The sequence below is a fragment of the Jaminaea rosea genome, assembly GCF_003144245.1.
Source record: "Jaminaea rosea strain MCA 5214 unplaced genomic scaffold BDZ90scaffold_3, whole genome shotgun sequence".
NCBI classification, from domain to species: domain Eukaryota; kingdom Fungi; phylum Basidiomycota; class Exobasidiomycetes; order Microstromatales; genus Jaminaea; species Jaminaea rosea.
In genome coordinates, this window is record NW_020289977.1 from 724667 (window position 1) to 746212 (window position 21546).

The window sequence follows — 21546 nt, forward strand, 5'->3', positions numbered from 1 at the left end:
CGGTCAGCCTCGGCCAGCAATCAGTCGACAACACTCCAAGGTCACACGGACTTCTTTCATATGATTGTGATTAAAGCAATGTGTGCGTGTGTACTTTTTGAGAGATGATGATGATGAGTCGTGGTGGTGATGATGTGGCCGCGTCTTTGAGAGAAATGAATCCTTTTGGTTGGTGGGGTCTTTCATGTGAGAGTGAGATGAGAAGAGCAATGGGCGAGACATGAGGACAGAGCGGAGCAGAGGCAGAAAGGGGGGGCAATGCTGGAGTGAAGTGGGATGACGCTTGGAATGAAGGAAGGGGACCGAAGTGGAGATGATTGTGATGAGAGGCGAAGGTGAGGATAAGAGGTGAAAGCGTACTTGGTGGCGCCGTGCAAGACATCAGGGCTTGCGCCGCTGGCGCCGTTCAGGCTCCGAGCTCGAGCTCGATGTCGTCAAAGCCAGGGTCGCCGCTCTCATCGTTTGCCGAACGCTTGAAGGCCGGCTGAAGATGCGAGAGGTCGTTTAGCGGCGCTTTCGTGCCGGAGTTACGCTTCTGTCGCTCGATAGTCGGAGATCGGCCGCGCCCACGTCCCTGGCTCACATCCTCGGTGCTGACATCGGCGTCGTGCGCGGCAGAAGCAGAGCTCGAAGTCGCCGCAGAAGAGGATACGGAGCCCTTGTTCAGCGTGGCGGCCTGACCGCTCGGTCTCCTACCGATGGCAATGGGCTGCGACCTAGGCTTGATGGCTTCGATGGGCGGCGAGGTTGGGCGTGGCTGTTTGCGCTCCCGTTCTTCCGCAGCGAGGGCCTGTGATCGACCGCGTGCTGCTGCGCGAGGAGGGCTGCGGCTACGACGGGAGATTGAACGGCTGTCCCGCACTTTGGACCTGCCTCGACCACCGGCGTGGCTTGCGCCAGCAGAGGGAGAGACCATGCCAGAGGGAGCGATGGAAGCGACGGCAGCGGCGGGTCGAGGAGAGGCAATGGGCAGCTCTCGCGGGGTTCTGGCGGGCGTCATGAGGAGAGTAGACCTCATGGCGCTGAAGTGATCGTGAATGCTGAGACCAGCCTGTGCGCTGTGCGTATGTCGGTGACGCCTGCTGTTGAGACTGCGAGGAGAGCCTGATGGAGCGATGATCTTAAGATGTGAGCGGTCGGTGAAGGAAGACGAAAGCGATGGCTTTCGGTGTGCCGTGGGAGCCACGGAGGGTGATGCTGATGATGCTGAGGAGGACTCTAGCGGACGGTTGCTGAACGCTCCCGCGCAGCCTGGCCTACCGCAGAGCTCGGATGGTGTTGGTGATCGAAGAGAAGCCAATTGAGAGTTGCGAGAGGCGGCCAGCGTCTTTGTACCCGCCGATGAGCCGTCTTGAGATCCTTCTTCGTGCTGCATTGTTGCGGGGGATACAGCGTCGGAGGACGGTCGGCGAGAAGGGACTGGGTCTGAGCTTGATCGGTTCATGACGCCAGAGGTCATAGTGCCTGAGCCAGGGACAAGCCTAGCTGCGCCGCCGCCAAGGCTGGTGCTGCCACCGAGGGACAAAGAAGAAGAGGGGGCCGGCTGCGACGCTCGGACCTCTTGTTGAGGGCAAGATGCGAGCCTTGCGCTCTGACCTCTGCAAAGGGTCATTGTCTCGTCGTCACCTGACAATCGAGAAAGATTAGCGTCCGCAGGGTTCGCTCCGGCGATTGAGAGCATCTTCGCGTGTTTCTTGAATGATCTTCGTGCGGTTGATGTTCGCGCCACATCTGGCTTGGCCGTACCAGAGGCGATGGCTCGAGCCTTGTCGCTTTGCAGGAGGGGACTGACCCTTGACGCTTTGGCCGAAAGTGCGGGCGAATAGAGAACAGGTGCAGGGAGGTTCGTGCTGCTAGGACGACGAGCAAACGACATGGATGCCACCTTGTTGCGCGAAGAGATTGGCGGTCCGTGCTGCTGGTGGTGAGAAGCCGATGCGGTGCGATGCTGCATTTGATGAGGTGGTGAAGCATATCCACGTTCCCAGGCCAGAGAAGCGGGCTGCTGGCGATGCTGCTGCTGTTGCTGCTCTTCGTGGTTTGGTCGGTTCATCATCACGGCGGCGGTGTTGAGAGCGGGTGTGACCGATGGCGGCAGCTGGAAGTCGCTTGCATTGAGATCCGCGTCATCGTCCTCGCTGCTTTCGGTGCTGAGATCCGACGAGCGAGCCTTTGCAGATCGGTGCTTGCGTACGGCTGCAGAGCCCAATGCTGGCGAAGGAGTGCTTGGATCCGTCAAGAGGGCCGATGACGATGCAATTGACGAAGCGCTCGAGCTGCGAGAGGAGCCTCTACGACGCATGCCAGCATCGGCTTGGTCGTCACTGCTCGAGTTGCCGCCTTGCGCTTGGCGTAGTCGGTGAGCGAGGAGCGCCTTGTCAAAGGCAGCCGCCGATGACGCCTTGCGTTGGGCGAGAAGAAGTGGTGATGACTGCGGGTAGTGGTAGCGGAGGTCGGTGGGTCCATCCAGCTTGGCTGAAGTTGAAGGTGATGTGAGGTTGGCCATGCTCGGGCGGCTGCGCGGAGACAAGGGATCATGGTTGGTGTCCCTGGGCGAACCGATGGCGGACGACGACGTGGTGGTGGATGAAGAGGACATAGGAGGCTGGGTTTGCTTTGATTCTTCCGACTCTTTGCACTCTGCTGAGCAGTAGAGTTGACGAGAAGGAGCTTGAGCACCGCAAGCTACGCAGACTTCATCTGGAAGCCACGACTCAAACTCTTCTGCTGGTGTGACAGCGGGCGAGTCGTTGCGGTGCTGCGTTGTGCGAGTCGCTAGCCCGTAGGTGCGCCTGGCAACGCCCTCGATCATGGCGAGCAGGAGCGCGGAGAGGGGAAGCCGATGCTATGAGGAGGATGCGAGTGTGTTGGCGTGTCGGTGAGGCATACAGGGTGGTAAGAGCAGTCGATGCGGGGTTGGCTGGAGTGTAGAAGGGAGTGGTCTGGCGTGCGATATGTCTATCGGAGGATGGCGAAGGGCGGAACGGTAGGTGCGAGTAGTCAAAGGGCGCAAAGGATTTGGCGGAGGGGTGCGCTTGGTGGTGGTGGTGACGAATGGAGTGTGGTGTCGAAGACAAGGTGAAAAGAAGAGGAGGAGGTGGACATTGTCGACGGGCTATCGCTGTCTTCGTGGAACCGGGCGGGCCATGGGCCTGATGTGACTCAGGAAAGTTGGTAGGACCCTGGGTGGGTGGGTCGACGGGTTGGGCGGGAGTAGCTTCCTGGCTTCTCTAGCTGCAGCGCCGGGTGCTGCACGCCGTGGCTCACAAAGAGGGGGGGCAACGGACGGAGACGCAGAGGGAGCGCACGCGGGTGCGGTGGTGTCATCGTGGGCGGCGCGGGCGTGAGTTGAGTGAGCCTGAGCGGAGAGTGGCTGTGACAGTGGGCGTGGCAGTGGCAGGCAGGTCCCTGCCCCTCGCTCCTGTCGGCGCAGGAGCTCCTCGTCATAAGCACACCATCGCTCGCAGCTCAGCAAACACGCATCGCTGCCAGCATCATCCATGGTGCTGAAATGGGGGTACCCTATAGTGGCCGCCCCTCTGCCACCTTGTGACTGTAGCTCTGAGTAGCGGAAAGCAATGGCCCTTTCTCACACAAGGTCTCGCAAGTCTGCGGTGATGGCATCATGGTCACGCTAATGTACCACGTAATGCAGCGGCCAGAGCGGCACAGCGAGCGGCAAAGAAGCAGAGAGCAGCACACACATAGTCCGACGACCCCGATGCAACGCCACCCGCGGTGTCGACTCTTGGCCGACCAGGACAAGGTCCAAAGACGACACACCGACGATCCATGCCGGTAGCGAGAACAAAGTAGCTCCGCGTCCCTTAGTCCCAACCTCGCTCCTCATAGCCTTTTCGACGCGCGCTTACTCATGGGAAGATTGACTGCGAGACGTGGAGCGCCAACGTACGACTTCAGTTGAAGATGTGGGAAGCTCGGCAGCGTATACGGGCGTCCAGCCTGCAGCTAGGGGAAACCAGTTACGATACGGGGCATCCAAATGGTTACGGGGCATCCAAATCTAGCCTCCGTTCCGACTTTTAAGGGGCGGAAAGGGCGGAAAGCGACCAAAACACCGTATCGAGCCAAAATCTAGGTGTTGCAAACGCCTCCATCGTCGCCTTCTAGTAAAAGATGCATAATATTCAAAACCAAAGCTTAGCGATCCTATAGGGGTCTCCACGTGGCTGGGGACGACTGCGGCAAGCTTGTCGGGGCGTAGAAGAATCGGTCGAAAGGTCCCCTTTGCGAGGGGGGGGGCGCAGGCGTTAAAAGGTGTTGCTGCAAGAGAGCAAGGTCATGTAGCGGTGGTTGGGACAGCTGGGAGAGGGAAGGAGGCGGCGGAGGAAGGATTTCCAGCTCGCCTAGGTCGGTATCTTGCGTCTGTAGATAAGGAGGAGCCGTAGACGACTGCGAGCTAGGCTGGAGAGCGTTGCGAGAGCGACTAGATGGTCCCAAGCGCTCGAGAAGCTCTCGATCGGGGCAGCTACGCCTGTTATGGCCCATCTTGCGGCAAAGAGCACATGTAGGCCTTGCTCGGCCGATTACGAGACGATTGGTTGCGGCTGCCGTGCTCTCCATCCTCTCGAAGGAACTAGCGACCCTTGAGCTGCGGCCACCGCTTGGTCTGGGCGCCTGAGCTCGAGCTGGGCGTGATCTTGGAGGTAGCATAGACGCTACTGAGCCTTGTGGGCCTTGTAGCGGCGCTCTAGGCGCAAGGGGAGGGGGAGAAGCCGTCTCGGGCCGTAACGGAGCTTCCTGCGACTGCGGTAGCGGCGGAGGAGCTGAAGCAGCCGTCCTTGGGCCCAGGGGAGGAGGCGTGAGCGCCCTTGGGCCTGGTACGGCCGGAAGAAGCGGTAGGGACGGGCGCTGCGGCAAGAAGTCGTCGTCCTCGCCGCCTATGGATATCCAGCTTGGTAGCAGCTGCCAATGGGGGTGGAAGTCGCTGGGGAGCAGCCTGCCCGTCTCTCGAGAGAGCGCCTTGAGCCTGTGACGGCAAGGGATGCCCAGGGTACGGTAGAAGTTGCAGCAACAGGCCTTATCGACCTTGACGGTTGGTAGAGTAGTCGTCTTCCACTCCCTTCGGCAAAGCTCCAAAGCATGGTCGGAGACGACTCGTACGACTGCCTGGAAGATGGGTGTTTGAGAGTGTTGGGTGGGAACATATAACGCATTGTTCTCGAGACTGAGACGATAAGCCGTCTGCAGCTTACGGCAGTGGAAGGCTAGGCGAGCTAGTAGGCTACGCACGTCCGATTGGCGAGAGAGAAGCGACCGCTTAAGCGCAGCATGCGTACTCTCGGCCCTGTTGGTTGTGTGCGCCCCAAGGTGACGATGTTGGTCCACATAACATAGTAAGAACTGATGGTGCCAAGGCCACCAAGTTTGCCGTAGATAGGCTAGCACCTGAGCGGCTGGTCCAGCTCTAGCACCTCCATATGTCTCGTCCAGCCGTCTCCAAGCGCTACGAGCTGCGTCATAAGTGGGAGCGTCATATACCTCCCCCCAAGCGTCTTTGAAGGCCCCGTAATCGCACCCAACAAACTCTAGCTTAATACGAGCATCGATAGCTCTTCCTACATGCCAGCGGCAAAGGGAAACGGCTGTGGACGGCCAAACGGCCTTGATAGCGTTGATCTGAGCGATGCAACGGTCGGTAAGGACGACTTTTGGGGCTGACCAGCCGCCTAGATCAGCCAGAGCGCTTAGAGCCCATTCGAAATAGGATTGCGTCTCCTGGGCGATAAGGGCATAGCCTGCAATGAAGGTCTGGCCTGTGGACGCTTGCCCGACGACTTCTAGCAGCGGCATATGGTAGCGATTGATGCAGTAGGTGCAGTCCATGATTAAGACGCTTCCCCACTGGCGTGTAGCCTCGATCATCTCCTTGTTCATGAAAGCTAGTCGGTCTAGATGCTCGCCAGCCGCATCCGCTTGCACTTGGTGCGTCCAGTCGTCATCATGGCGCTCCATCCAAAGCAGAGCACCTTCTACGATAGGGTGGCGACCCCAGAGATCCCGCCTTATCTTTGCCTGCGCGTTGCTGATGTCTCGAGCTAGGATAACGCTACCATCTGTGCGTCGAGCTTGCAAGATGTCGGCCATCTCTGCCGCCCGGGCTGTAGACCAAGCAACGGAGGCTATGCTAGCCCTATCTTCTTCTGTGAGGTAGCGGTGGAGATGATGAGGGTTGGTGATGGAGCGACGGGGGTGATTATGCTGCCCGTTGTCGATGGACAGCATCCACTCTTCTGGCTCGATTTGGGTGAGCTCAATTGTTGCCTGATAAGGACAGCCCTGGCGGCCAGAGCGACGACGCCGGACACGGTCCTCGTCTCTCAGGTTGTGCGAGTTCTTGGGCTGGCCACCTAGAGTGCATTGGAGGACGATCTTGGGTCGCTTTCGGTCGAGACGATTGAGCTTGCGAGAGACAGCAAAGCCCTCAGCTTGAGCGTGCCCTTGCAGCGCCTGCTGGGCTTCCCCAAGGTCAGGGAAAGCTGTAGAGGGTAGCGAGGCATGGAAAGCAGCCGCTGAAGGTCTACTCGGGGCGTCTGAGACGCTTAGAGAGGGAAAATCGAGCGTCGAAGCTGAAGACGATGTCATGGTGAGATGAACAGGCGGAGAAGGCGTTGAGTCGCGTTGGACGACGCGTTAATGGCTGATTAACTTCCGATCCGATATTTTTTGTATTCACGCAGTTCTAATCACTATTTGTATTCACCGTAAGGTGATTAGAAAATTTAAACACTTTTTGGATGCTTCGGAGCCGAACTGGATGCCCCCTAGCCTAACTGGTGCCCCGTATCCGACACGTGGCACCCCATATACGCTGCCGGGAAGCTCGCTCTGCCCTTGCCGAAGAATGTCCTCAGCCCTCAGGTGAGTCCACTCTTCGACCACGTCTTGGCAAGGCGATCGCTAGCCGTGGCCCGGGCAGGCTGAGTTAGGCGACGGCCCCTTCTATGGTAAGGCAGCCCGCTCCCTAAGCCCGCTCGCCTGACGGCTACTTTACTTCACCTTACATGTGGGCTGCCGGGGCGCGGGACCCTGCTGCCTTGCTTTGCCGAAGCGCACCTCACTCCTTTTCTCGCTCATCGCCGTCGAGGATCGCATCGATCGCAAGTGGCTGCTTGGCCTCGAGATCGTGACTGCAAGCAAGCAAGCCACGCGCACAGGATGACCAGCACCGGCATCGACGGTGTATCAGACCGCAAGACGGCGCTGTCCAGACGGGTAGCACCGTCCAAAATACGAACAGCGTCCGTTGGCTTTCGTCTCAGCCTGGTGGACCCCGCCCCGGGCCGTCCTTCTTCACGTTCTCACTGCCTTGCGGCACGAGGACAATGCGATCATCGTACACGCGCCACGTTGAGGACCAGCGGCGAGCACGAGGGGGAAGCTAGATAACACACCGGCAGGGCACACGTCAAATAAGGCGCTGCAGAGTGCCAAGCCCTCAGCGCAGAGCAGCCCGCCGTCCTACACCGTCGCTCCTTCCTGCGAGTCTGCGTAAAGTGATGATCCAGCATGTGTGGGGCACAGCAAAAAAAAATTCTCCGCGAGATCTGTGACCACCACCTCCTGACGAAGGAGCGTCGACCAGGAAACGCGGACGAGGCTTGCTTGCCCTTTGACCTCTCACCCCGCATCATCGCTTGACCAATGAGCCTTAACCCGCATCGAGATTGTATGCGCGAATGCACTCGTCATCCTACGAGATCACAAGTGGGTCACGCCCCGCAGCTGGCCCTGTGCGCGCGGCAGGAAGTCGATGAAGGGGATGCTCGGTCTGCTCGCTCGATTGCACTTTCTAGGAAATTGATAGTCTTACTACTACGACGAATAGACGACTGCCTACTACTATGTTGTGACACTGAAGAGTGGAAAGGGACTGACAGGAAGAGAAAGAGCTGGACCACTGCTGAGTCCTCCTCTTCAACAGCGACGCCACTTTGAGACCCCTCGCTCATCAGATAGCACCACCAGGCGAAGCTGCGCTTTCAAAAGAGGCATTCGCCGCCCCTGCTGAAGACTCTCTTGCAGCACCGCTACCGCTACCACCTACGCCACCGCCTCCACGCGACTTCTCCAGCCTCGCCGTAACGCTCGCCCTATGCGCCCGATTCTTCAAGTGCACCTCGAAATTGGTGAGCGACTCGGCTGGTCCCGGTGTGTACAGCTTGCCCGGGCAATCCAGGCATTTGATGCGCCACAGTCCCGGTCCCTTGAAGCGCAGCTCGAAGCGATCATGCTTGTACTTTGCGCGTAGGCCATTAGCCGCTTCTGTGAGCCAGTCGGGGGGTGACTCCGTAGTCGCTACAGAGGTGGAGGGCAGAGTCGGATGCGCTGCCGCTGATGTCGAGGGGGGGCTGGCTGAGCCTGCTGCCATGAAGTTGCTCGAGGAGGCAGAGGCTGCTCCGAAGGAGTCGGTGCGGTTCAAGGGCGGCTGTGCTTGCGCAAGGTGCGCCAGCGTCGGTGGCTGAGCTAAGGCACCAGCAGCAGCATTGGTGGGAGGCAAGTCCGGCTTCGCAGGACTGACGCTCTTCTTGAGGACGATCGTAGGCCGCTTAGTCGGAGAGCTCCTTCTGCTGACCCGCGGGGACTGCGAATGGTCCGAGTCGGAGTCGTCGCTGGGCGAGCCCACGGGCTGGAAGGGCAAATCCGGAGAGTGACCCCGTGTCGATGGGAGCTTGCGCTGTCCTCCTGCTCCGCCTACGTCGTCAAAGTCGTTATCACGCGCAGGCGTCGCCCTCGCCGTCGTAGGCAAAGAGCTGATCGACTCGTCGTCAACTGACAGACCGCCTGCACCGCTCCCACCAGCACCAGCCCCATGAGCATTGCGGTGGTATGCCTCTTCGCGCGTGTACTGGACGGGCTTCATCCGCCTGAAGCGGTGCCAGAACTTGCCGCAGATACCACAGAGGGTCTTCTCCCCAAGCGGACCTTTGCGACGATGCACTGTGAGCCAGCCTGGCATGCCGCAGTTCGAGCAAAACCATTGTCCGTCGTGCATTACGGGCTGCAGGTGAGCAACGTCCTCTGGTCGAATGCCCTTGGGCATGGAGGCTGAGGGTGAGTTGGAACCTGGTGACTTGGAAGCGAAGTCGGTGAGAGGAGACAGAGAGCGCTTGACCTCGCCCGATGCTGCTGTTTGCAGGTGATTGGTTGCGTTGGGAGCGCCGGGTTCGGGTTTGGCGGAGGGTGGCGGCTCTTCGTCGACTCGGCCAGGTGCGAAGCGCGGTCCTCCCGTGTCGGATCGTCCGAGCCCGCCAGGGTACCTGAAGTGAACAGCATGGTTTTCCAGCCGTTGCCTCTTGGCCGCAAGCATGGGAGCTGTAGCCGCCGCAGCGACTGGCTCGGACGGCCGCACCTCGGCCGCCGGTGTAGGCGAATCGAAGTCGCTCATCGCAGCCGCCTGCAGATGTGCGCTCGCCGCTACAGCGGCCGCTCGCCTTGACGATGTCCTCATGCCGAGTCCACCCTCTGCGCCGATTCCTCCCGCGGCCGCAGCGGCAGCGGCGGCAACGGCAGCGGCACCACCTGCTGCCTCGATCTGTGCAGCCTGCAGGCCACATATAACAGGCGTCCTCTGAGTCTTGAGAGGCTCTCGGTCCGGCATATTAACACCACGGCGTCCCCTCGTCTGCCTCCTCTTGCGCTTGTTGTCGCGCTCTCTCTCCCTCTCGAGCTTCTCGACCTCGAACTCGCTGAGCTGCAGCAGCCTTGGCGTGTGGTCCTCAATGTCCTGGCCAGAGCGAGAGACCGTCGATACCTCAGGGAGGAAGGCGCCGCGCAGCTCATCATCGGAGACGTACAAGCTGTCGAATGAGTGGCCTGCCAGAGCGAGCGAGCGCAGGTGGACGTCGACTTGCTCGCGGATGGAGTGGGCAATGGCCGTCTCAAATTCGCCCGTTAGGCCCAGATCCGCGGCGAAGGTGTGCGCAAATGTCTCGGCTGAGGCATCTTCGTCAAGAATGTCCCACTCGAATTGGTCGACGAGGTTCATGGCGCCAACAGTGATGTCAAGCTTGATCGGAATGCGCAGCGTTGCTCGAGTTGAGCCTGTTTTGCGCGATACAGCCTCGAGCACGCCATTTGCCTTTGACGGCCGGTCCTTGCGCATCGGTCGAAGCTTCGCCCCTTTGACCCACGCTGCCTCCTGCAAATCAAGGACCGTCTCGCGCCAGCGTTGCCACCACTCTGCGTCCTCCTCACTCAGCCGGCCCTTGGTATCCTTGCTAGTCGTCTCTGGGCGCAGGGCCTGCGTTTGGACGTGTTCAGCAATCTGCGTGGCCATCGCCTCGCGGATGAGAGGAATGAAGCTGTTGTCCGGCAAGCCGTAGTCTTCGCAGAGTCCACGCGCAAAGTCATCGTACGAGGTGACGTCGTCTGACGCGTTCCATGTGAAAGTATCGCGCAACTTCCACCCTTCAAAGTCGAGCTCCAATCGTATGGCAACGAGGTCTTCGCTCTTATCGCCTACTGCTGCGAGCTGCCTGGGCTTGAGTCGCTCCAGCAATGCGCTCGTCGCAGCCTTGCGGCCGCCACGCTTCTCCTCCAACTCCAAGCGTCGATCCTCGGGGAAGACGATGCGGAATTGGCCTTCTGGTCCGATGGGAAGCTGATCCTCATCGTCAGCACGTTCCCACCAGTGCAGGACCTCAGGTTGGAACAGGCTGCCATCGCTCCGTCTTCGCTTGAGCGGGTGCAGCTCCTCGAGACGGGACCGCAGAGCCTGGTGCATCGAATCCATTTGACGCTGCGCGAGCTGCTCGTAGGCCGAGTCCTTCGCCATGATAGCCAGAAGCTTCTGCTCGTCCTTCTCTGACATGGGCTCCCAGAAGTCGCCGCGCAGATCCTCGGTGGTCAGCGAGGGGCGCTTGAAGTTGGGCAGGGGCGTGGACCGGGTGTTGTAGGGAGTGACGGGATGGCCTCCTCTCGTCTTGGGCGGAAGAACGCCGCCGTGTACAGGAGGCAGGTTTGGATCTGGTGGTGGCGGGCCTGCTGGTATAGAAGGAGCGGCGGCTACAGCGGCGGCGGGTGGTATTGCGCCCGTCGCTCCAAGAGCTCCCCCGGCCATGGCTTGCGGCGGTAGTCCAGACGGAGGGCCGTGCATCGATGGTCTTCTCATCGCATCGTTGCCCGGCGGCGGCACGCCCATTCCGTTGACTGCTGCACCTCCTGCAATTGCCTGATCCGGCGTCATCGACGGCCGGGCTCCGCTGTAGACCTGCTGTGGCGGGCCCATCGCCGTGGCAGGCGTGGGCCCCATGCCGGAAGGAAGACCTGACCTTGACTCTGGCCTGGCGCTGCTAGGCTGGCGTGCTCGCTGTGGCGGGGGATGCGGTTGCTGTGGAGACATTGCTGCCGGGCTTTGCACCGTAGGACCACCAAATGCGCGGACAGCTGGTGACTGTGTGGGGTAATTTGAGCCAGAGGAGCCTGCCATGGGCATGCCTGGACCATTGGCCATCGACTGCCGTTGCTGCTGCTGTTGGAGATGCTGCTGGGGTGGGGGCTGAGCTTGCGGCACCGGCGGCTGTGGCGGCTGCTGAGCCTGTTGCTGCTGCGGTGTAGGCATCATTGGTGCGGATTGAGGGCCTTGTGGGCCGCCGAGGATGCCCAAGAATCGAGCTTCCTCGAATGTGATGACGGCAGACCCATTGGGCATCGTCGCTCCTGACCCTCCCCCTGGCAGCTGCTCCGCCTTGACGAAAAGAAGGTTCATCCTGCCCAAAACCTCGGCAGGGTTCATGCTGTGGCTCTTGGCGTAGTCCCACGCCTTCATCATGACCTCCTGCTGCTGCGCCACGCTAAGGGAGGGACGCCAGCTTGATGGCCCTGCTACAGGCGTCTGCGGTGGCGGCGGCATCGGCGGCATGCCCATCGACTGCTGATGCTGTTGCTGCTGCAACCCTTGACCTGGAAAAGGTCCTTGCGCAGGAGTTCCAGGCATTCGACCACTCGCTGTGCTTCCTTGACGACTGTGGTCGGCAGCAGCATGCGGGGACTGAGCTGGTATCTGGGCGTTGGGCATGCTCGGTGTTGAGTGGACGTCTGACATGACGGATCCTCTTGACTTCTTTGACGCTTTTGGTTTTGAGGCTTTGGCAGCGGGCTCTGGCGTGCCCATCGTGGCGCCACTCGACCCATCGCCATGAGATGAAGATGCAGTCTGCGGACGAGGTGGCGCTTGGCTCTGCCCATTCGCGGACGATTGAGAGCCTCCCATAGCTCCCGTCCCACCCATACCTGGCATCATACCCATGCCTGCACCTATGCCTCCAAATTGATTCGGCCCTGCTGGTCCTCCCATTCCTCCTCCTGTTCCTGCCATTTGCTGCATCAGCATGGCCGGATCGATCATACCTGAGGACGAGGGACCAGCGCCTGCACCGCTAGGCGGACCTCCAAACATCGCTGCTGGGTTGATGGAGCCGTCACCTGACCCGCCAGCTGAAGCGTTGCTGAGCATGGCCTGCAGCTGCTGGGGATTGACGCCGCCGAGGCCGGCCATGAAATTGGCTGGCGATTGCTGCGCTGCCCCTTGACCGAATGGCTGCTGCTGCTGCTGCTGCTGCTGTTGCTGCTGCTGATTCGGGATGAAGGTACCAGCTGCGCCGAAAGCGCCTTGCTGCCCAGGCACGGATGACGGGCCTGCTTGTGTGTTCATCATCCCCGGGTACACGCCATTCACGCCGGCGCCGGGCTGATTAAGGAAGGCAGCGGGATTCATGAACTGCTGTTGTTGCTGCGGCATGCTCTGCTGCTGATGATTCGGCATCGAGCCTTGCTGAGGACCCTGCATCTGCATTTGCTGCCATCGCATCTTCTGAAACTGCTGCTGCTGCAGCAGAGCTTGGATCTGAGGGTTGGCCGCTGCGTTGATGTTGCCAAAGTTGCCATTGTTGGTCGGTGTGCTAAGATTTGGCTGCTGCTGTTGAAACGGCTGTTGTTGCTGGCCGTTGCCCGCCATGAAGTTCTGGCCGTTGAACATGGCGACCAGACGACGCGGTTGGCTATATGCGTCGTGTTGGGACTCCCCCTTCCCTCCTCACGGCGATTCAGTTGGTCGGAGCTCGCCTCTGCCTGAACAGCGATACAGTTGTCAGGGCGTTACGAGTATTGGGGAATGCACTTTAGGCTGCGGTGAGATGATGCTCGGCGTACGGTCATATGCAGGCAGGCTCGCCGGACGCGGAATGGAGGATGATGGAGAGTGGACCCGTCAGAAAGGAACAGCAAGGCGTCTTTACAGCGGGCTGATGAGCAGTCGAAAGAATGGTATCACTACGTGGGGCGTGCTGCTTGACTGCTTGACTGCTGATGTCAAGTGGGACGAGGGGGAAGATCGGATGGTGGGTGTGGCCGTCGTCGAAGTCGCGCCTCTCGTCGCGTCTCAGCCCGGCGTGACGTGCCGGTGAGTGGTAGCACAGACGAGGTACGTTGTGATGGACAGCGTCTCTGTGACCTCGCCTTCACCGACGAGAATCGACGAGGGCTGGAAAGAGGTATGTGGGTGGTGGTGTCCAATCGAGGGGAGGAGGACGACGTTGAGGGGAGACGGAAGGGAGACGAGGGAGGCGGAGGCGGCGGCAGCAGCAGCAGCAGCAGCAGCCAGGCAAGGCCTCCCTCGCGACTCGAGAGCCACGAGAGCCACACACGCTCAGGCGTCGTCGTGGGTCAAGCGCGCGGCTCACCTAGACTCGTCCAGTGCCTGCTACTGGTCTTTGGTCGTCATTGACATCATGGTAGGGAGGGACAATGGTATTCAATGGGAAGGGAGCGAGCGAGCAAGCAAGAAGGACGGGGCTCGGATTCAGGGTCTGGCCAACAAAGAGCAATGAGCCAAAGCGATTAGGAGGGGGAAGCGGCGGCGTGGAGACTTGACAAGTGGCCGGCATTGCAGACCGGGAGACGACTGGCAGTGGGCGAGGCTGCCTCGCTCTCAGCAGCGAAAAAGGCTCGATGAGTGTCAACCGCAACCTCGTTTCGCCCGATTCGACCAGAAGAGCCGCCTAAGTCCCGCCGCCACGAACGCCGGCAGCAGCAGCCTCCGCTTTTCCAGCAAATGGAGAAAAAGGCAGCAAGCAGCATTAGTGTCTAGGCGACGTCAAACACCGAGGAAAAAAGGGGCGAGATTGACAACGAGGCTGCAGCTCGGTCACGTACGAGAATGCAATCTCACCTCGTCCCTGGTCCTAATACGAATGAATCTAGTCGAGCTGGCTCTCCCCGTTGGCCCTGATTAGTAGTAGCTCGCGCCACCACCTCCCCTTGCTGTGTGCCGTGCTACCAAGGCTGGGTGATCCGTCATCCCTAGCTGGTTTCGCTTGCTCTGCTCTTCAATCTGCTCGAATGTCAAGTGCAATCATGAACAGATCACATCTTTTTCAGCATCGTGAGCTTGTCATTTCAAGAGGAGGGCAGGACAATGGCTGCTCCTCATGAGCCACCCTGACACCGTCAGCTCTCGTGGCATTGCCCGCAAAGCCTCGGATGCTTGACGATGTGACCCACTGTCCTCTCTTTGCTGCTCAGCCTGTTGAAATGTTCAGGCTTCAGCCTCTCGAAACCGTGTTGGGCTGGGCAAGGTCACGATGTTGCTGAGGGTGGCTGGGGAAATGCGTCACGGAACCGCGCGAGACACGGACAGCCACGAGGGCGGCGTCGAGATGAAGCGCGTCCCCGCCGCCTCGGTGCTTCGCATCGCATCCACTGTCACAGCCACTGCCACTCCCGTTGACACGAAGTCATCGTCACATCGTATCGAGGCATCCTTGCCGTCGTCGTCGCCATGTATAACCCTGCTCAGCAACAACAGCAACAGGCTCAGTATGCTCAGAGAGGGGCTGCTGGCCCTGCTCAGGGCGGCGCTTATCCTGGCGATCACCATCAGCAGGCAGCAGCAGCAGCAGCCGCGTATCATCAGCAGACACAGGCGATGCCCGCGAGCCAGGCAGCCGCTCAAGCTGCTGCTCAGGCTCAGAGGAAACGACATACCACCGACAGCATGCTCGCAGACTCGATCAGAGGGATGAAGAAGGGCAAGCCTACCAGCAGGGCCATCCCACCCAGCATCCAGAAGCATATCCCTGAGAGTGCTCTGTATGGTCAGCTGCAGAAGGACGAGAGGGCTTTGGATTGGACATTGGCTAGAAAGAGGGCCGAGCTAGCAGAGGGGCTGGCGAACAGGCCGCAACGAGTGAGTCAAGCCAGATCGAGGTAGCTGTCGACCATCCCGCATACATGCTGACTCCCTGCTCTGTCCACATCGCATTTACAGATTAAGCGCACGCTGCGCATCTTCCTCAGCAATACCTGCGCCAATCAACCCTTCCAAAAAGAGGAGCAAGCAGCTCTCCGAGCGCAGAACCGCGGCGACAATCAGGAGAGGTCTGCTACACCGCAAGCTAAGCCAGATGCCACGGGCGCATCAAGTAACGAGGCTGGTCCATCCAACCCTTCTTCCTCCTCCGCAGATGCAGATGTTCCCTCGTGGACACTGCGCATCGAAGGTCGCCTCCTCGATCCCTCGTTCCGCTCGCGCGCCGTCCATGCAAAGATGGCTCAGGCGACCTCTGATCGAATTGGGGCTCAAAAATTCTCCAACCTCGTCAAGTCCTGCGTCATCGAGCTGTCGAGGGATCCTGCTGCTTACCCAGCAGAGGAGAACCTCGTGGAGTGGCATCGACCGACGCCCAATGTCGCTCCTCAAGCAGCGACGCGTGACGGGCATGAGATTCCCCTCATCACTGCCTCTGACCCAGGGCTGGATGGGTTCGAGGTGAAACGCAAGGGCTCGGAGCCTGTGAAATGCAAGATCGCCCTCTATCTCTCCCACACGCCGGAGCGATACGCCCTCGACCCTGCTCTAGCTAGCCTGCTGGACATCAAGGAAGAGACACGCGCGGGTATCATCTCAGCCCTCTGGGCCTACATAAAGGATCGCAAGCTCCTCGACGAGCGTGACCGCCGCATGGTGCGGCTCGATCCTCCCCTGCAGCACCTCTTCAAGACCGAAGCCATCGCTTTCCATCACCTGCCCGAAGTGGTCAATCGTCTCCTCCACCCTCCAAACCCAATCGTGATTGAGTACTGGATCCGTACGGATGTGGACGCCAATAAGCACAGCACGGCCTACGATATCGAGCTAGACTTGGAGGACTGGATGTCTCGCGTCAAGCAGGAGAGGGTACTGAGCAGCTTCGACGCCCAAGGCGACCACGCGAGGGAAGTGGCAGACTTGGATGAGCGCATAGCTCAGGCAGTCCAGTCGTTGGCCAACCACGGCTCAGCGCGTGACTTCCTCTACTCCTTCTCGCAAGATCCACAGCAGCATCTCTCCTCCTGGCTCGCTTCTCAGTCCAGAGACCTCGACTCGATCCTTGGCTCCAAATCGAGCGTACCGGGCGCAGGGTGGGGAGCGGGTGTGAGCAATGAGGAGATGAGGAGGGCAGAGACGTTTACTGGAGCATGGGTGGATGAGGCCATTACGGGCCATGTGGCTTTGGAGACTGCGAGGAGGAAGAAGGAATTGGAGGAGCGCGAGAGAGAGCAGGAGCGTGATAGGAGGGCGCAGAGGGCGAGAGAGCAACAGGCGCAGAGGGAGAGGGAGCAGGGAGGAGGAGGGGGGAGGGTGCCAGGCATGTTGGCGGGACCGCAGTGAGTGGGATGAAGAGGTTCAGTGTGGAGCAATGCCAGTCATTCAATCTCTTGACGTCAGAGACAAGCTTGCACGATCGCTGGAGGACGATAGAAGGATACATCAGATTGAAGCGCAGGGGGCAAGGACATGTGGTAATGACAACAGAAGGGAGGCAAGGTCGCGCGATCAAGCTGGGGTGAGGTATGAGGAGCCAAGAGTCGACCACTGCGCGACGCTGACGAATCGGAGAGAGAAGCAGTGTAGGGGTCGCCTACCTACTCTTTGCGCTCCTGATTCGGGCGCTGCTCCTCCTGTACAGCACTGTCGCCCAATCGCACCCAGCTCTCGCCCAGTTGAGCCGTGCGATCGTTGGGCATCGTCTCGACCCCTGCTTGCGCCCCTCCTGCCGACGCCTCGAGCACCGGGCTCTGGGAGGATGGCACAGCGGGAGAGTTGCGACTCGATGCCGGGCCCATCCAGGGTCCGGTGGCAGTCGCTGAGGAAGAGAAGGAATTCTGCTCCGACCCGGCGGCTTGCGCGCCTCTCTGGGTGTGCCCGTGCTGGCCCTCGTACTGGCTCGACCGGCTGCTCAACACCCCAGAGGAGACCATCCCGTCGTCATCTACGTGGTACGATCCCGACTCTCCTGAGTTGGAGTCCGGCAGTGAGGGAGGGCCGGAGGTGGTCCCTTCCTCCTCGCCCTCCGAGCTCAAAGATGTCGGATGACGCAGATGCGAGGCCCCTTGACCAGAGCGCTGTTGAGAGGCAGAAAGGGTTGCGCTTGAGGAGCGGATGGAGGAGCGCGAATGCGAGGGAGAGGCCGCTCCTGGTGATTGGGAGGAGAGGTGGCTGCGGGAAGAGGGCTGGCTCAATTGTGATTGTTTGACCTTTTGCTGCGCGGTATCCGTCGTGTTGTCATTCGCATTTCGCGGCCCCTGACTGATCAACCCCGCCCTCCTTAACGAGACATGCCTCCTCATTGCCAACAGCACATCAATGCAGCCCGTGGGCAAGACGCTCATCAATCTCTGCGTCGCCCTGTTGAGCCAGAGGAAGATCTGCCCAGCGTAGTGACGTTCAGCGTTGGGCAAGTAGATGCGGTAGCTTGAACGCAACCGGGCAGACGCGTCGGTCGTCAGAAGAAGGGAGGACACCTTGGCCAGGACCATTTGTGTAGCCGCATCGCGAGCCTGCCAGCTACTCGCGTTGGAGAGCTTGCGAGGCATGCCTGGCCGGCCAGCAGCAGAAGAAGTGGTCGATTCACTCTCGGGCAAGGCGGCCGAGCCCCATGGCCTGCCCTCGTCGATCTCCACCGTCGAGATGCGTACCGAGCGTCGGATGATGAAGGGGACCGACGGCGTAGAAAGTCTGAGCGCTTTCTCATCTGCTTCGCGCCGGATGACTTCCATACCTGCTACGACCGCTTGCGAGACGACGCTTTCGACACCTGCGCCAGGGAGGGAGGTGTGGGCGACCGGTGAGCTGAGGAAGGAGAGGATTGTTGTGGAGGGATGCGTGGCGGCTGCTTCCCTGCTGCTCTTGCTGCTGTTCCTCTCTGTGGGGCTCTTGAGTAGGGGTAGAAGCGAGGAGATGGCGCACAGGGGTGAAGCGACGAGCTTCTCGAGAGAGTCTGCGAGTTCTGCGTGATTCGTCTGGAACGAGGGTTGCGATGAGCTGCCTGCGAGAGTGGGTGCGTCAAGTGCTGGAGGCGTATAGCTGATGGCGTTGAGAATGCCGACGAGATTGACCTCGTCTCCTGGCGCGGCGTAGGGGTCGCCCGCCGACAGCAGAGGGAACCGCAGCCTGAGGACCTCGTCGACTGCTCGGACGAATTTGGGCAGTGAACCGGCGACGTCGGACGTCTCGAATTGTAGGGCCTTGATGTAGCCGCGAGAGGAGGGTGGTACAATTGAGTTGAAAGCGGCTACAGCTGAGTGGGAGCCGACGGACGCGATCACGACGAAGCCTAGCGAGGACATGTGAAGGGCAAGGGCACGACCCAGGGGATTGTCTCCGCCCAAGACGACTACGGGCGGGAAAGGGTTGATGCGTGAGCTCGTGGCAAGTAGAGAAGAGGTTTTCATTATGCTTACCGATTGCCTCCTTGCGAGCTCCATTCTTGATCAGAGGCGTACGCAGCGCCTTGGCCGGCTTCCGACTCCTCCTGCCAAGCAGCGGTAGCCAGATGCGTCCGCTTCGATAAGCCCAGGCGGTACCAATACCGATGACTGCGACACCTCCGGCCGCCTGTACACCTCGACGATTGACACTGATCCAAGCAGTCGATTGCTCCCACACGCCACTTGGAGGCGGCGGCGGAGGAGGTGAGGGAGAGACGGCGTTGTGGATGGCTTTGCAGGGCGAGGTGAGGGCTCCAGGTAAGTGGTCCTCTATGTCTTGTAGTGATGGTAGTGGATTTCCATACTTTGTGAGCTGAGTGTAGACTGCTTCTGAGTAGGAATAGACGGTATGCGTGATGTTGGAGGGGAGATCGCGCTACAGATGACGTTACCATAAGGCGCAGCAAGACGAGTGAGTGGCGCAGCTTGGGATCCATCGACGGCACACGACACCAGTACTCACGAGGTTGCTCGGAATCGACGTCTCGATCCAATCTTCGAGATCCTTGAGCGTTTGCATGATGTCGATGCCTCGACCGAGATTGGTCGATGAGTAGCGGGGCAAATGGAGCGGATGGCTACAACGTCAAGGAGGGCGGCGCACAGGCCCGAGCCACGCAACCTCAGCTCCGCCTCACATCCGCCGCCAGTGGGTGTGGCCCGTGCTCGCCTGACGGACGCTGGACCGGCATCCTCGATGCTGGATGGCATCACCGTGGCGCAGAGATGGACGTCGAATCGATAACAGGAAGCCTGACGGGCAGACGACCATCGCAGTTGAGGGTTGCAGCCAAGAGCTGGATCGAAGGCATTGCTGCTCGCCAAGAGGGGCGCTTGGGCCAATGCAATTCGCCTCAGGCCGCCAACTACACCTTCTGCAAAGCAGATCTACTCACTGTGGTCGCACTCTGCTCTCGTCGAACCAAAGAGTCGGAACTTAGCGTCAGATGATCGACGAGAGGGTATCGCAGCCATCAGCTGCTAGGGCTCAAATCTAGCTAGTCTCTCGTTCCGGTTGCGTTGCAAGTCGTGAGTGACGAGTCAGCTGGCCGGCAACACAAGTCGCCGCAAGGCATGTAGGACGGACGATGACAACAATGGGAGTCCCCTCTCGTCTCCCTTCGCCGAGTGTCAGGCATTCGACAGTGTTCTTGGCGGGACGGTCTGTCTATATCAGCGGCTTGCTCGACTTGGACGTCATGAAGGCAATCCACTGCTCGTGTCGCGATTCCGAACTACAGCGACCATCCATCGAGATATTCAGCAGCGTCAGCGGCGTCTGAGCAGCTTTCCCGGCGTCTGGGCAGCGATCCCGCTTCCCATTGCACCCTGTTGGCTGATCGTCGCCAGTTTCGCCTCACGGCATGCGAGTCTGTCGTAGCTCAGGCAACGCATTCCGAGCTGGCTTGCGGCACGTCACGGTCCTCGCCTGGATCAACCAGCAATGCGATGCGATTGAGACAAGCGCAAGCACACGCTCTCGGACGTCTTTCGTAGCATTTCAAAGGCTCAACGATGTCCTTGCGAGCGCACGGTGTCAGCGCGGCACGAGAACGAGCGACTACCGCTACGAGCCCGACGGTATACCATCGCTCTGGCTCAAGCCTCGACGGCCACGAAAGATGCCGCGGTCTGGCACGCGATGACACGCGCTGGTATGCGAGTCAGATCGAGGTGCTCTTTGCCGGGCAAGCTTGTACGATGCGCTACCTTGCTGCCGCCGCCTCGATTGCCGTTTCCGCCGGGCTCTATCTACGGTCTATTTCGGCATCATCTCTGCAACGGCAAGCTGTAGTCACAGCCCGGTGCTGAAGCGAGAGCATGGCCGGCACGAGTGAGCGAGACTACGACTGACTAGAACACCGCCGTTTATTGAACCGCGATACGAGGGTGTGCACGACAGTCAGCTGCGAACAAACAGGAGCGGGTCACCCGCTCGTGAAGGGCGGCGCCGATGGCAAAGAAACGACTGTTGAGCACGCTAGGGTAGTAACCGCAACGCCGTCATTTTCTGCGCGCGCACAAAGGGAATCTCTGCCGCTCAAGAAGGTAGGAACGGTAGGGATGACGCCGCCAGCCAGGGGGGACGATCCCCTTGTTCGGTCAGGGGAGGGTCACTAGGCAGTCGGCGGCAAGCTCAGCACTACCCTGCTTTGTGCGTCTGCGTGAGTGCGAGGGGCGTGAGCGTAAGGCTGCGATGCGCTGCGATGAAGCTCGCCCGCCCTTCTTGGCGGCGCACCTCATTTCAGGCCGGACAGTGAGTGAGCCGGCATTGAGGGGCACATGAGCTGCGAGTCTGCTCGATCTTCGAAGGATTGGACCTACTCTAGCGAGCGGGAGTACGGCGACGCGGCGACGGCGAGGCGAGTACAACAGGAAGGCACTTGGGCGGCAGGCGCGCGGCTCGTCAGATTTGGCCGCCAGGTCGACGGCACGCAATCACAGTCGCCCAGTGCCGTAGCGGCCCCTGCGAAAACAAGCAAGGGGGTTGACGCCGCCTTTCGCGCCCAACGCTCCCCTGACGACTGGATCGATCAGGCGGGCGCGACAGGCTCTGTCTGGCTGGCAGGCATTTCATCCTCGCCCTCGCAGCGCGACCTCATCTCCTCTTTTCTCTCTTCATCACCTCTCCCTCCAACCCACTCCAATCGCCCAACCTCCCTCCCTTCCCCACTGACCCCTTCCTCTTACCAACAGCCCTCCATCGTCTTCCCATCCACACAACTGTCTGAGCTCATCTGGTAGCCAACAACAAACAAGAACAACGACAACGTC

At 60.1% G+C, this 21546-nt stretch overlaps 5 protein-coding genes across 5 annotated transcripts; 1 reads left to right on the forward strand and 4 right to left on the reverse strand.

The window, feature by feature from the left end:
• Positions 1-43: 43 nt before the first annotated feature.
• Positions 44-3271, reverse strand: BDZ90DRAFT_230974 (hypothetical protein). Its single transcript, XM_025505672.1, has one exon. The coding sequence runs from the start codon at positions 2810-2812 to the stop codon at positions 407-409; it is 2406 nt and encodes an 801-aa protein (XP_025363588.1). The 5' UTR covers positions 2813-3271; the 3' UTR covers positions 44-406.
• Positions 3272-9634: 6363 nt separating this feature from the next.
• Positions 9635-10465, reverse strand: BDZ90DRAFT_213353 (SNF5-domain-containing protein; the record flags this gene model as incomplete). Its single annotated transcript, XM_025504166.1, has 2 exons — positions 9635-10053; positions 10219-10465. Coding segments are annotated over 2 exons (666 nt in total), but the record flags the coding sequence as incomplete, so codon positions are not given.
• Positions 10466-13763: 3298 nt separating this feature from the next.
• Positions 13764-14373, reverse strand: BDZ90DRAFT_230977 (hypothetical protein). Its single transcript, XM_025505673.1, has one exon. The coding sequence runs from the start codon at positions 14098-14100 to the stop codon at positions 13861-13863; it is 240 nt and encodes a 79-aa protein (XP_025363590.1). The 5' UTR covers positions 14101-14373; the 3' UTR covers positions 13764-13860.
• Positions 14374-14713: 340 nt separating this feature from the next.
• BDZ90DRAFT_230978 (hypothetical protein) lies at positions 14714-17034 on the forward strand. Its single transcript, XM_025505674.1, has 2 exons — positions 14714-15208; positions 15290-17034. The coding sequence occupies exons 1-2, from the start codon at positions 14801-14803 to the stop codon at positions 16670-16672; spliced, it is 1791 nt and encodes a 596-aa protein (XP_025363591.1). The 5' UTR covers positions 14714-14800; the 3' UTR covers positions 16673-17034.
• On the reverse strand, positions 16685-19359 carry BDZ90DRAFT_230979 (hypothetical protein). The gene is made up of 3 exons (XM_025505675.1): positions 19235-19359; positions 18745-19147; positions 16685-18677 (listed from the first exon to the last, which is right to left on the reverse strand). Exons 1-3 carry the CDS (start codon positions 19289-19291, stop codon positions 16927-16929), a joined length of 2211 nt encoding a protein of 736 aa, XP_025363592.1. The 5' UTR covers positions 19292-19359; the 3' UTR covers positions 16685-16926.
• Positions 19360-21546: the final 2187 nt, after the last annotated feature.

Coding starts and splice junctions, on each gene's coding strand:
- BDZ90DRAFT_230974 (XM_025505672.1), bottom strand. CDS start 2,812: ATGATCGAGGGCGTTGCCAGGCGCACCTACGGGCTAGCGACTCGCACA.
- BDZ90DRAFT_230977 (XM_025505673.1), bottom strand. CDS start 14,100: ATGCTGCTTGCTGCCTTTTTCTCCATTTGCTGGAAAAGCGGAGGCTGC.
- BDZ90DRAFT_230978 (XM_025505674.1), top strand. CDS start 14,801: ATGTATAACCCTGCTCAGCAACAACAGCAACAGGCTCAGTATGCTCAG. Junction 15,209..15,289: donor TGGCGAACAGGCCGCAACGA/GTGAGTCAAGCC, acceptor TCGCATTTACAG/ATTAAGCGCACGCTGCGCAT.
- BDZ90DRAFT_230979 (XM_025505675.1), bottom strand. CDS start 19,291: ATGCAAACGCTCAAGGATCTCGAAGATTGGATCGAGACGTCGATTCCG. Junction 19,148..19,234: donor CGTCGATTCCGAGCAACCTC/GTGAGTACTGGT, acceptor CGTCATCTGTAG/CGCGATCTCCCCTCCAACAT. Junction 18,678..18,744: donor AGCTCGCAAGGAGGCAATCG/GTAAGCATAATG, acceptor TCCCGCCCGTAG/TCGTCTTGGGCGGAGACAAT.